This window comes from Humulus lupulus, chromosome 2 (genome assembly GCF_963169125.1).
Source record: "Humulus lupulus chromosome 2, drHumLupu1.1, whole genome shotgun sequence".
Lineage (NCBI taxonomy): Eukaryota > Viridiplantae > Streptophyta > Magnoliopsida > Rosales > Cannabaceae > Humulus > Humulus lupulus.
In genome coordinates this window covers 35,389,882-35,401,104 of record NC_084794.1, presented here as the reverse complement: position 1 = coordinate 35,401,104, position 11,223 = coordinate 35,389,882, and the positions used below count along the sequence as shown (strand labels likewise).

General features: G+C 34.7%; 2 protein-coding genes and 1 pseudogene across 2 annotated transcripts; all 3 read left to right on the top strand.

Annotated features, from left to right (window-relative positions):
• The first annotated feature begins 2,187 nt into the window (after window positions 1-2,187).
• On the top strand, window positions 2,188-3,654 carry LOC133815966 (uncharacterized). The gene is made up of 2 exons (XM_062248712.1): window positions 2,188-2,613; window positions 2,716-3,654. Exons 1-2 carry the CDS (start codon window positions 2,353-2,355, stop codon window positions 3,232-3,234), a joined length of 780 nt encoding a protein of 259 aa, XP_062104696.1. The 5' UTR covers window positions 2,188-2,352; the 3' UTR covers window positions 3,235-3,654.
• A 1,329-nt stretch (window positions 3,655-4,983) lies between these two features.
• LOC133815965 (brefeldin A-inhibited guanine nucleotide-exchange protein 5-like) lies at window positions 4,984-6,575 on the top strand. The gene is made up of 4 exons (XM_062248711.1): window positions 4,984-5,157; window positions 5,322-5,482; window positions 5,727-5,808; window positions 6,039-6,575. The coding sequence occupies exons 2-4, from the start codon at window positions 5,371-5,373 to the stop codon at window positions 6,331-6,333; spliced, it is 489 nt and encodes a 162-aa protein (XP_062104695.1). The 5' UTR covers window positions 4,984-5,157; window positions 5,322-5,370; the 3' UTR covers window positions 6,334-6,575.
• A 594-nt stretch (window positions 6,576-7,169) lies between these two features.
• On the top strand, window positions 7,170-10,999 carry LOC133817661 (7-dehydrocholesterol reductase-like; annotated as a pseudogene).
• The last annotated feature ends 224 nt before the right edge of the window (window positions 11,000-11,223 follow it).

The following is an 11,223-nucleotide window of genomic DNA, read 5'->3' as shown; positions in this document are numbered from 1 at the left end:
CCCCCACCGATTCTCTGAAGACTACGACATCTAACAAGAAAGAAAAAGGTTAGGGCGCATACTTTTAAAGAGTGGAAAAGGTTATCTTGATAACGCGAGTGTGCAAGCTCTAGATAATGAGATTGCCTTAATCGAGCATGAAGGCTCGAAAGGGCTCGATTAATTTAAATGACCACCCCAAACTATTGTAAAGTTCGAGGCATCAAGAGTGCACCCACGTGAGAGTGGGCAATTATTACTAGTTTAAAAGAATTCCAGATTTCCAGGGAAAAAGGTGGAGGTTACCCGAAAAGGCGATATTTTTCGGGATACGTGCATTAAAATCCTAATCCAAAACTCTATTTCTTAAGCTACATGAAACCTATGACCTAAATACCTCATTACCTGAAAAACTCCATTTTTACATGTTTCTACCGAAAATTTTATGGTCTAAACTATGATTCTAATCATACCAAATCTACTCAAATAAAAAAACTTGCCTAATGCAAGAGAGAAGCCTTAAAACTCTGGTAAAAACCAGAAGGCTATTCTCAGGAACAGGTGAAACACGTAGAAAAAAGGGAAAATATATATAATGATCGGACTTACACAAATTTTTTCGCGGGAACGAGGAGATCGTCGACTGGAGAATGGGAAGCAAGAATGATCCCACGGAGCCGAAGGTAGTGGTATTGCTTTGCTTATTCGGTTTAGAGAACATGCAAAGAAAATCCTGGTTTTTTTCTCTCTGGTTCGTGCTTTCTGAGGAGTGAAAATGAGAGTGAAGGAGATGGAGAGGGGATATATATATATACCCCAGTTGGGATATCAAAGGTTGAATGGATCTGGACCATTGATTTATATTAAAAAATGATCCAAGGGATCACATTTGATTCCCGAAGTATGGCGGCAAAAAGAATGGGAAGGGACGTGCGCAGAAAAAGAGAGTACTCTTGGTGTGCAATCCCCAAGTGACGCATGTCCGCACTCAATTGTAGTAGGTGACACGATATTCGAAAGTATAGAGTTCAAAAGTTTTATTCTCAAAGGATTCAAACCAACACTTTTGAGGGGGCAAAATGTTACACCCAAATTTCGATAATGAACAAATGAGCCTCGAAATGTAGCCTCGAAAATAACAAGCATTGATTGAACACTTGTATAAATAGGCATGATTCTTGATCTATTGTTGTTGGCGATCGAGCACAAGTTGGAAGGTTCGAGCTTAAGTTTCAAGCTCGAAAGAAAGAATCTTCTCCGAAGCATATGGGTATTATTCGAGCCTTAGTTGCAAGCCCGAAGGCATTGGTCTCCGAAGACTGAGTTTGATGAAACCAATAGGTGAGGAGGAGGGTGACCGGAATAACGAGTTCGAAATATTGGTCGATCTCGAAAGCCCGCTAACCTTGCATTCGAGATCAACAACGTATTTTGCACACAGCAGCTGTTAGGAAATCTCTATTCCTTAGGGATTTGTTGTTATCTTATATTAAATCTCAATTATCATGGGATACTATATAATTAATGTATTTATTTACATTTATTTCAAATTTGAATAATTGATTGTAATTTCCCCTGAATCAGTGGAAGATATTCTCATAACCAGGTCTATAAATAGTCTGGTATTTTTCATTTCGGGTTCACACACAAAATTGTACTGGGAATACTCTGCTAAATTGCTTTGAAAAAACTTTGAGAGAGCGTCAAGATCAATAATATTGACTCCTGGACTAGGCAGATTTTAATTGTTGAACCACGTAAAAATTCTTGTGTTCTTCTATTCTTTTTGAAATATTGTTTAATGCTCTTCAAAATTACCTTATCAATGTCAACATTAATAATAGAAACTTTCTCTAGCGTATTTGGTGAAGCTGGTCGCTAAAGGTTTTGAATTTTCACACCTATACAAAGTTAAATTTCCCAACCGGAAAAGTTTCGGAGAAAAGCCTAAGATTTTACCAGCACTTTGTGTTAATTCTTTTCCCGGTACGTTTAACGAAAAACACCGACAAAAGTTGTTTTTTCGTAGTGTATTATTACAAAAGCTGTCCAATGTCCACTAATCACCAAGACCCTTGAACTGTCACTTTCGGTCAATTGAAAGAAAAATAAACACATAAATCCGTGGGATAAATATATAAACAATAATTACCAACGCAACTTTCACTTTTTACTCTTAAGAACACGGAAGGGGAAAAATCAGTGTTAGTCTGATTGTCTCTGTTTCTTCTCAAGCTCTCTCTCGATCATACAAAACCTATCAATGTATAATTTCGTTTTAATTATCTTAACACGTATTTATGTGTACATAAACCACTGCCATTGCTAACATATTATTCAAGAAGCTCTTCTTCTTAAGTTACAGATCAGAAAATGCGAAATGTTTTAAAAAACAAACTCTGGCATTGTTTTCGACCTATGGTCGATATGGACGTGGTGATTGAACCCAAAAGCCTTATTGTTCCTTCCACTGATATGGGTTTTACGTATATCAAAGTAGAAAACATGGAGGGTATGAAAGTTTCTGAATGTGGGTCTTCCATGAATTCGGAAAATAACTCAACCATTGTGCCACAACCCACGAAGAAGACATTTTCCCAGGTTATTAAAGCAGTGTTATTCGACACCGCTTTGGTTAGACTCTCATCTTCTCGCTTGACTATTTGATCAATACAGAGATTAAATGGTTTGATTATACAAATACTTTGTAATGATATCAGTCTCTTTGGTTTACAGGCGAAGAGAGTTCGTGACAGAAAAAGATCCAAACAAGACTCGAGTAAATCAAAGCTTAGTATTTTAAAGAGTAAGAAAAAATCTCCTGATTTTGGTAGTTTTGAACTAATGAATCATACTATTCTTAGTTCATCCTCATCGTCTTCTTCTTCTTCTTCTTCAAGTAGATCAGAGTCTGAAGTTTCTCCAAAGAGAAAGAATAACGTTCGCGTTTCGGTGAACCAATCAAGCCACACTGAAGAGAAGTACTCGAAAGTGTCAGAGATGGGCCAATCTGGTTTCAGCTCTGGCCTATACATGCTTTTACTTAGTCTCACAATCACAGTCTTGTGGGGTAGGTACTGGGCAGTAGTCTTTACAACGATATCATGGCTATACTTGCTTTTCCCGGCGTGGTACGCCGGAAACTGCAAGCCGGAGAATGAAAAAAAGTTGCCGGAGAATGAGTCCAAGGATTATAAGAAGAAAGTAATAATGGAAGGCCTGCTTGAAAGGAATCATATTCGAAGGTGGCATTAAATTTGTTACGTGAAATTATTGGTTTCGTGCTAATTGGTGTGTCTTGGCTTGGTATTTTTCTGGTCCAGAAATTGAAGTCTTCTGATATAGCCTGCCATAAGAGACAAAGGAAAGACATATTAGTTTCTTCTGTGCAGTTCCCTTTCTGTACATCTCTGTGGAGATAAACCCAAACCCTCAAGGTTTTTCTCGGAAAGGAAAAAGAAGATTTCGAAAACTTTTGCTTCATTTCTTTGTTAGTTCAATATCCACTTTATGAATAGATTTTATTTTGATTTTGTTTAGTTATGTATTTATCTTTTTTTTTTTTTTTGCAATAATATATATATTTATTGAAAAAGTTTATAATGCCATACAATTTATATGTTATAATGTATTTATCTTTTTTATTTTGTGTTATAGTTATATTTATTTGTAACTGGCCTGGAATTTGGTATATTTATTTGTACTATGATGGTTAATTTGTCTCAATGCTTTAGCTTTCAAAGCTTCAGTAACTTATTTGTCAAAAAAAAAAAAAGCTTGAGTAACTTGACACCATTTTATATTAGATATACCTTGTATTTTTTAAACTTTTCTACAACAAACTATGTGATTGTCAAAAGGTACAGATATTATTTAACTTTATTTTAGTAAACTTATTGATAACATTCTAATGAAAACTATAGCATACACTCAGATCAAAAAAGAAAACTATAGCATACACCTATTTAAAATATACTAATTAATTATTTAAATAATAGAAAATAACAAACTACATTTAAAATTCAAATAAATTAAGACTAAATTTGAAAATTCAAATTTAATTACACATTAACATTGAAGAATAATTTAAATAAAAGGACTTTTGGGGTTTTCGTAAAATTTTGACTAGAATTAGGCCAAAGTTATCTCTGCTTCGTTTTGATAATTATAGGGTTTGTTATAGAATTTTTAAAAAATATAGAGGCATAAATGGTATTTAGCTTAAAACTCAGAAGTATAAAATAGCATAATTTTTCTTTCAATGTTGGTGATCTGAACTTACTAGTGGTAAGTCTAATTACGATTATGAATGTTGTGTAATATCATTGTTGCTAATTATACCTTTTTAATGTTTATTATGGACTTTTTTTATGTACTTATTTTAAACACAATGCAATTTTTGTCTTGATTTTAAATGCTATGGATACATGGTAATGATATAATTGATAATAGTTTTCAATTAAATAGTAAAAACTATTGATCACTACAACAAATTTGACTAAATATTACATTAAAATATTACATAATTTAAAAAATGCTATTATTGATGATTAGCCAAATGGGTAGAACACGGAAGAGAAAAAAAGGGGCGGCAAATGAATTTTTTTGTTAAAACACCCGCTTTTACTTTTTCCCCAACTCTTAACTCACATTTTCATTAACCAAAGCAAATGCTCTCCCCTCTGTCTCTCTCTCTCTACCATAACCTTCTCGCCTCACGCCTCTCCCCTCGGTCTGCCTCTTCCCTCGGTCTCTCTCTCTCTCTCTCTCTCTCGCATGGCCAACAGATGAATGGAAGGGTATAGTGCCTCACGCCTTTCCCCCTCGGTCTCTCTCTCTCTCTCTCTCTTGCATGGCCGACGGATGAATGGAAGGGTATAGTGCCTCACGCCTCTCCCCTCGGTCTCTCTCTCTCTTTCTCGCATGACCGACGGATGAATGGAAGGGTACAGGTGCTTCTATATGAAATTTCCCTCTCAAAAGTCCCTCCTCTCAATCCAGCCAACGGTGGCAATTGGAAATGTCCGAGGCTTCGCTCCGAGCTCCGCGAGAGAAGACCAGTAGCCAGTAGGAGAAGAAGAGTGAAACACACTCTATAACCGTACCAGATCACCAGATCTAATACACTCTCCTCTCCTCCTTTTCAGATCTCTCTTTCGCAACTTGCAAAAGTCTAAGGTAAGTGTCTCTCTCCATGTCTCTGCAATTGCTCATCTATAGCTGTTCTTTCCTTTATCGGATCTTGGCTCAATGGCTTTCGATCCGAGTTCTCGGCATTTGTTTCTGGTTGATGCTAATTTCAGTCAGGCGTCCTTTTGTTTCACATGTTTTTTTGGTTTAAGATTGGGGAGAATTGCGGAACGAGGGGAATTTTGATTGAAGAAAGTAAAAATGGCGGGTGGTGCAGCTGGTGGTTTTGTTACACGGGCATTTGAATCGATGCTGAAAGAATGTTCGGGGAAAAAACATCTAGAACTTCAGAAGGCTATTCAGAATTATATAGGTTATGCTTCTTTTCAATTTGAAAGTGATAATGTCGATTTTTTCAAATGCATTTTCTTGTTTGCGATTGAAATTAGAGGTGGCTGTTATTGACTAGAATTAGCAATGAACAGTTTTGTTTTGGTTTGTACATTTCACCATCATCACAAACATCCGCTTACTATGTCAATTGTCCATTAAGCTAGAGATGAGAAAATTCAAGGTGTAACTCACTAGTTTGTTTTGTTGTAATAATTTTTTCTCAGATGGTACGAAAGAGGTCAATCAGGTTCAGCCTTCCGCTTCCAGTGAGACAAACAAAGCTGCATCGGTTGCTGGTGATGAGAGGTTTGTACTTCTTATTCCCCCCCACCACCCAAAAAAAAATAATAATAATAAAATAAAGATTAATGTAACTGTTACAATCTTTAACTTGTTCTTGTGTAATTTCTGTTGATTTTTTTTTATGCAATCAGGTCAAGTAGCACATCTTTAACATGTAAAACTTTACTTATCAAATCCTCTGTAACAATAAGATGTCCTTTAATTGTTGTGTATGGTATCTCTTTCTGTTGCAGTTCACTTGAAGATGGAGCTGCAAAATCTGAAACAGAGGAAAGCCAGTCACAAACAGTTCCTCACGATGCCGAGGCTATTCCAGTTGCTAAGCCAGTGAGCATAAGTGCAACTATTTCCACTGTCTTGGCAAGTGCTGGGAATACTTTGGAGGGGTCTGTGGCAGAACTTGTGTTGAGTCCTCTTCGACTTGCATTTGAGACAAAGAACTTGAAAATCTTAGAATCTGCTTTGGATTGTCTTCATGTATGTATTTGTCATGTTTTTTATTTTCATGCTCTGAATTTTATAGGTTAGCATTGTGTTTAAAATTTTCCATTTGGCTCTTGATATCAGTTCTCCTGTGCGAAAGATTGAGGAGATTGATAGATGGGAAGTGAATTTTGAGTTTAATTGAGAGATGTAATATGGGAACGGTAAATTTGCAAAACAAGCTTGAATTGTTGGTTTTTGATTTGCATGATCATGGAAAAAAAATATGAAATTCTCTTTTACTAGAGAAAGATATACAAAAAAAGAATATTAGCATTTTGTTGGAAGTGGTTGGATTGAGATGAATGGAAGTGGTTGGATTGGAAGGGTACGGAGGAATGGACTTCCAGGACTGAAACTGCTAATGTGCTGCATGAGCCAGTATGTCTCTTTTCATCTCATCTCATCTCATCTTGCAAGTCATTTATAATTTAAGTAGTTTCTTTTTCTCTAGAGTTAATTATGAGAAATTCATAAACATTGTTTGGTAAATGAAAATTGTATTGTTCTGCTTTACTAACTCTGTTAGATCATTCCTTTTAGAGCCTGAAGTTATTATAGTATTACTCAGTTGTGTAGCATCTTTTTCATTTAAAACCGATGTCTTAGGTTTTATTCATCTTATTTTGTTTTTCAGACTTCACCTTCTGAATTATTGCAGTGATCACTAATTCACTATGATTAATGTGCATCATTATTCATTACAATGTTATTAATTAATTTGTTTGTTTTACTCTTATTTACAAATTCTTTGTGAAATGTTGGAATTTATTAGCTGATGAGATATTCTGAAATTTCATAATGTTCCAAGTGAAATATTTCTTTGTTTTAAGTTAAAGGACAGTGCTGCCGGTTAATTACTGTTTTGAAAGTTAGATGCTTATATTGTTCAGTTTGGGATTGATATAAGCAATGTGCTATATTATATCTTGGTACTTTTTTTTGGCTGTCTTCAGGTTTGGCATATTCAATCCTTCAACTGTTTATGATCATTTGGGAGAAATATATTCTGCCCTTATTTTCGGAAGCTTGGTTTTTTGCATTTTATTATACATAAAAGTAAGGATTTTGAATTGTTATGTAATACAATTGTTGTTCCCCTTTCACAAATATGAACTTAGAGATACATTTTTGAGACTCTTTCTTTCTGTTTTAAGGGCCATGTGGCACCGTCTTCCACTGATTCTGGCTCGTCTGGGAACATCATAATTGATTTCTATTGGGTAAGTGTGATTCTTCTGGGATTTCTGCTTTTCTTGTTTATTAAATTTGGGATGTGGTAAATTAGAAAAAAACTGTAATGAGATAAGGTTGTGAAGGTACATGTAAATTTAGGATTGTCGACTAGATTTTTGGAGTGTGACATTCTTTGTAAGGATAATTCACCTATCAGTTGTTCTTAAGTCTTATTCAAGGGCTTTGTGCTATCACATGTAAATACTATTAGAAATCACAATAGTTCTCTGCTTGATTTCTTCTTCTTTTTTATTTATCTAGTTTTTTTAATTTAAATAATCATAATAATAAAATTAGCACAAGGCTTGGCACCACTTGTCAACTGTCAAAAGGACTTTGAGTGGATTTTTGGTGGTGGTGGTTGTTACTTGTTTCTGTTAGTTTTTTGTTGTTGTCATTTTTACTATTTCAATTTTGCTAGAGAGTATGTGCTTTGTAGCAGCTTAAACTCTGCTGGGTTACTAAGTGTATGCGGTCATTATTGAAATTTTCCCAAACCATAACTTTTGAATATCCTTTCGAATTTCGATTGTCTTTTTGCAGGGTATGGAACTCTATCCTCGCATTGGTAAAAACTTCGACATTAAAGTTTTTACAAATTGCAGATTTGGAATGATGTCTTGGGCAGTTCTAGCTGTAACCTATTGCATAAAGCAGGTAGTGTCTATGGGATAGTTGTGAATTATGCCTAATTATGTCAGTAATTCAGCATCACTTTGTTTATGTCCATGGTGTTGGTTGATGTGCCAGTTGCAATATGAATTGCATTTTAGGTTTGAAACTTGGCTCGCTTACAATTTGAAATATGTGGCAGCAGTGTAGCCATTGTATTGTGTGAACTTAGACTGTTAAAATTTTATTAACGAATCTGAGTTGCTTTGCCACAAAATCTCTACAATCCATTTCCAGCGGCCAATCATTTTCCCTCTTGTTCAAGGATTGTTTCTCTGTATAATTCATTTGAACAAAAAGAACACTTAATCTTACTTTACTGTGTGCCCATGCAGCTGGCCTGGTGGTTATTTCTTACCTCTAAATCAGACCCGACCTTCCTGTTTTACACTTCTACAACAGATTGCTTTGTGGACACACTCTTTAGCTCTTTTCCTAGTATTTAACGTCTATCTTTTTTCTTTTTACCAGTATGAAGTGAACGGCAAAGTGGCTGATTCAATGCTTGTTAATACCATATTGATGCTGGTGTATGTTACTAAGTTTTTTTGGTGGGAAGCTGGATACTGGAGCACAATGGATATTGCACATGATCGAGGTTCTACATCCTTTTATTTTAACTTTCCATCCTTGTTATCCATTATTTTATTAAACATCATTTTGGCAATAATCTTCTGGATGGTTTGATATTTTGGAACATGTACAAATTTAGATGTCTTATTATTTTTTTGAATGCATACTAAGCATAACTTATATTTATGAATTAAGTGAGATAGAAATAAGATAACTTGTCTTCTATGAAGTCATCATCATTAAAGTCTCTTACTTTCGTTACCATTCGAAGATTATAGTTACTTCCCCTTTAACCTTTTCCATCTATTGCTGTATTTGATCCCAATTACTTGGATTGGCTACCATGACGTTGCAAATTCTTGGCCTTAATTTTAGCAGATAAATTGTTTCTACTACCTAATTTTTCACTGTGATTAGAAGAGACCAAATAATTATTAAACAAATGTTCTTGTAGTGCTGAATTTATCTATTGCTTCTTTCTCGTTCTTTTGGTTTGTTCATACTTTCTCTCATTTGGATCATTGTACCTATCATTTTGACAACTGGTTTTTATATTTGCTGGGGATGCCTTGTATGGGTGCCTTCTATATATACTTCTCCTGGCATGTACCTGGTCAATCATCCCGTACACCTTGGAACTCAGGTATAAAGTTTTCTATTCTAAGTTTATTTGGTCAATAAAATGTAATATTACTGCTTTTGTTCAGGAACAGTTCCAAAATGTTTTTCAACCTTTTCAAAATGTGAACACTTTTCTGCATTACTAGAGAGTAGGAAACTATAGCAATGGCTATGTAGATACCTTGGTGGGATTCAAACTTTAGACCTTATGGAAGCAAACCACATGTCTTCCCATTTGAGCTAACTCCCCTTGGTATACACCAGTAATATTATTATTAGCTTGTAAAAGCTGTATCTTGGCAATTTGATTCTAGATTTGAGTTAGAAGCTGCAAATCTATTCTACCAGCCAAATGCAAAAGTTGAATGCTTGTAACTTTGTTTGTAAGCTGCCAAGCCCATGAGATGAGCGTAGACTTGATTTTTTTTGCAACCAACCATACTTTCTTTTCTGTCCTATTTCCCCATTGTCCCTGTTAAATTAATTCTTAATTTTAGTTGTCTACTTTGCTTTGTCACAGTTGGCACTCTACATCCTAGTAGGAGGCATTCTTTGCATATACATCAACTACGACTGTGATAGGCAAAGGCAAGAGTTTCGCAGAACAAATGGCAAATCTTTGGTTTGGGGTAAAGCTCCATCAAAGGTATATGGTTCTCTGAAACTCGTTATTTGGTTCTCATTATACATACAATTTTCTGTATATCTGCTGCTAAATCCTGCATAATTCTTCCCTTTCTGTTTCACAGATAACTGCCACTTACACTACCACAACTGGGGAAACAAAAAGCAGCATTCTTTTAACTTCGGGATGGTACGTTTTCAGGCTCTGCCATGTAAATCTGAACTAACTGGATTTTTTTTTCTTCTTGGTTATGAATGCGGGGGGTTCATAACCAAGAAGAAATATTAGCTGATCCAAGTAAGTAATTTTAGCTGATCCATGTAAATATAACTGCCACTTGTGCAATATTAGCTTTCATTCATAACCACTATGTCCCAGAAATATTAGCTGCATTTTTCTGGACTGTTCCAGCTCTTTTTAACCACGTAACTTACCTTACGAGTGCTACTAGTTTATTTGTTTGTATGGGAGAGACAAACTCTGATCATGTTAGTGGTTTCTGGTCCAACAGGTGTAGACAATTTACAAACCGATGCCAGTGTAGAGAAAAATAAATAAGTAGACGAAATGAATAATGGTTTGCGCGTTTTCATACAGATAAAGGCATAAAATCTTGACATGTGATTGTTATTGTAGGTATGGAAAATACTGGAAATCGTACTGCGAGAAGGTTCGGTACAGGGTCATCCCCGGAATTTACTGAGAAAATGTTGCACAAGTGTTTGTTCTATGTTGAGAATGGCATGTATATTCAGCCTTTCCAAATTAAATGATGGCAGACTGGTATCATGTTGTTGTTATTGTTGTTTTTGTAATGGTCAACTTTATGGATGTTGTATTTCTCTCATCTTCAATGACCAAAAACTTTTCTTGTTTAGGAAAATTACTATAAAGTTTTGTTTCTATTTTTCATTTTTGAAGTAAAAATTGTTCAAGATTATAAAACTTTATTATGTTATGCTTTCAAACTTAAGTTAGAACTAAGATCTCATGAAGTAGACACATTTATGGTTTGAATTAGTTATTGTTTAATGTAATACTTATGGTTTATCAATCTATTGAGAATTACATTTTATGATTAATTTTGAATTTTTTTTATCAAAATACAATAATGAAAATCTTTTAATTAAAAAAAAACCATATAAGTATACTTATCAAAATAAAATTTAAAATTTTATTACTATATGTTATGATTTAAAAGCATATTA

Excerpts from the sequence above, each read along its gene's own strand:
- LOC133815966 (XM_062248712.1), top strand. The coding sequence starts at position 2,353 with ATGCGAAATGTTTTAAAAAACAAACTCTGGCATTGTTTTCGACCTATG. Across the intron at positions 2,614-2,715 it reads TGTTATTCGACACCGCTTTG|GCGAAGAGAGTTCGTGACAG; the intron begins GTTAGACTCTCA and ends TTTGGTTTACAG.
- LOC133815965 (XM_062248711.1), top strand. The coding sequence starts at position 5,371 with ATGGCGGGTGGTGCAGCTGGTGGTTTTGTTACACGGGCATTTGAATCG. Across the intron at positions 5,483-5,726 it reads GGCTATTCAGAATTATATAG|ATGGTACGAAAGAGGTCAAT; the intron begins GTTATGCTTCTT and ends ATTTTTTCTCAG. Across the intron at positions 5,809-6,038 it reads TCGGTTGCTGGTGATGAGAG|TTCACTTGAAGATGGAGCTG; the intron begins GTTTGTACTTCT and ends TTTCTGTTGCAG.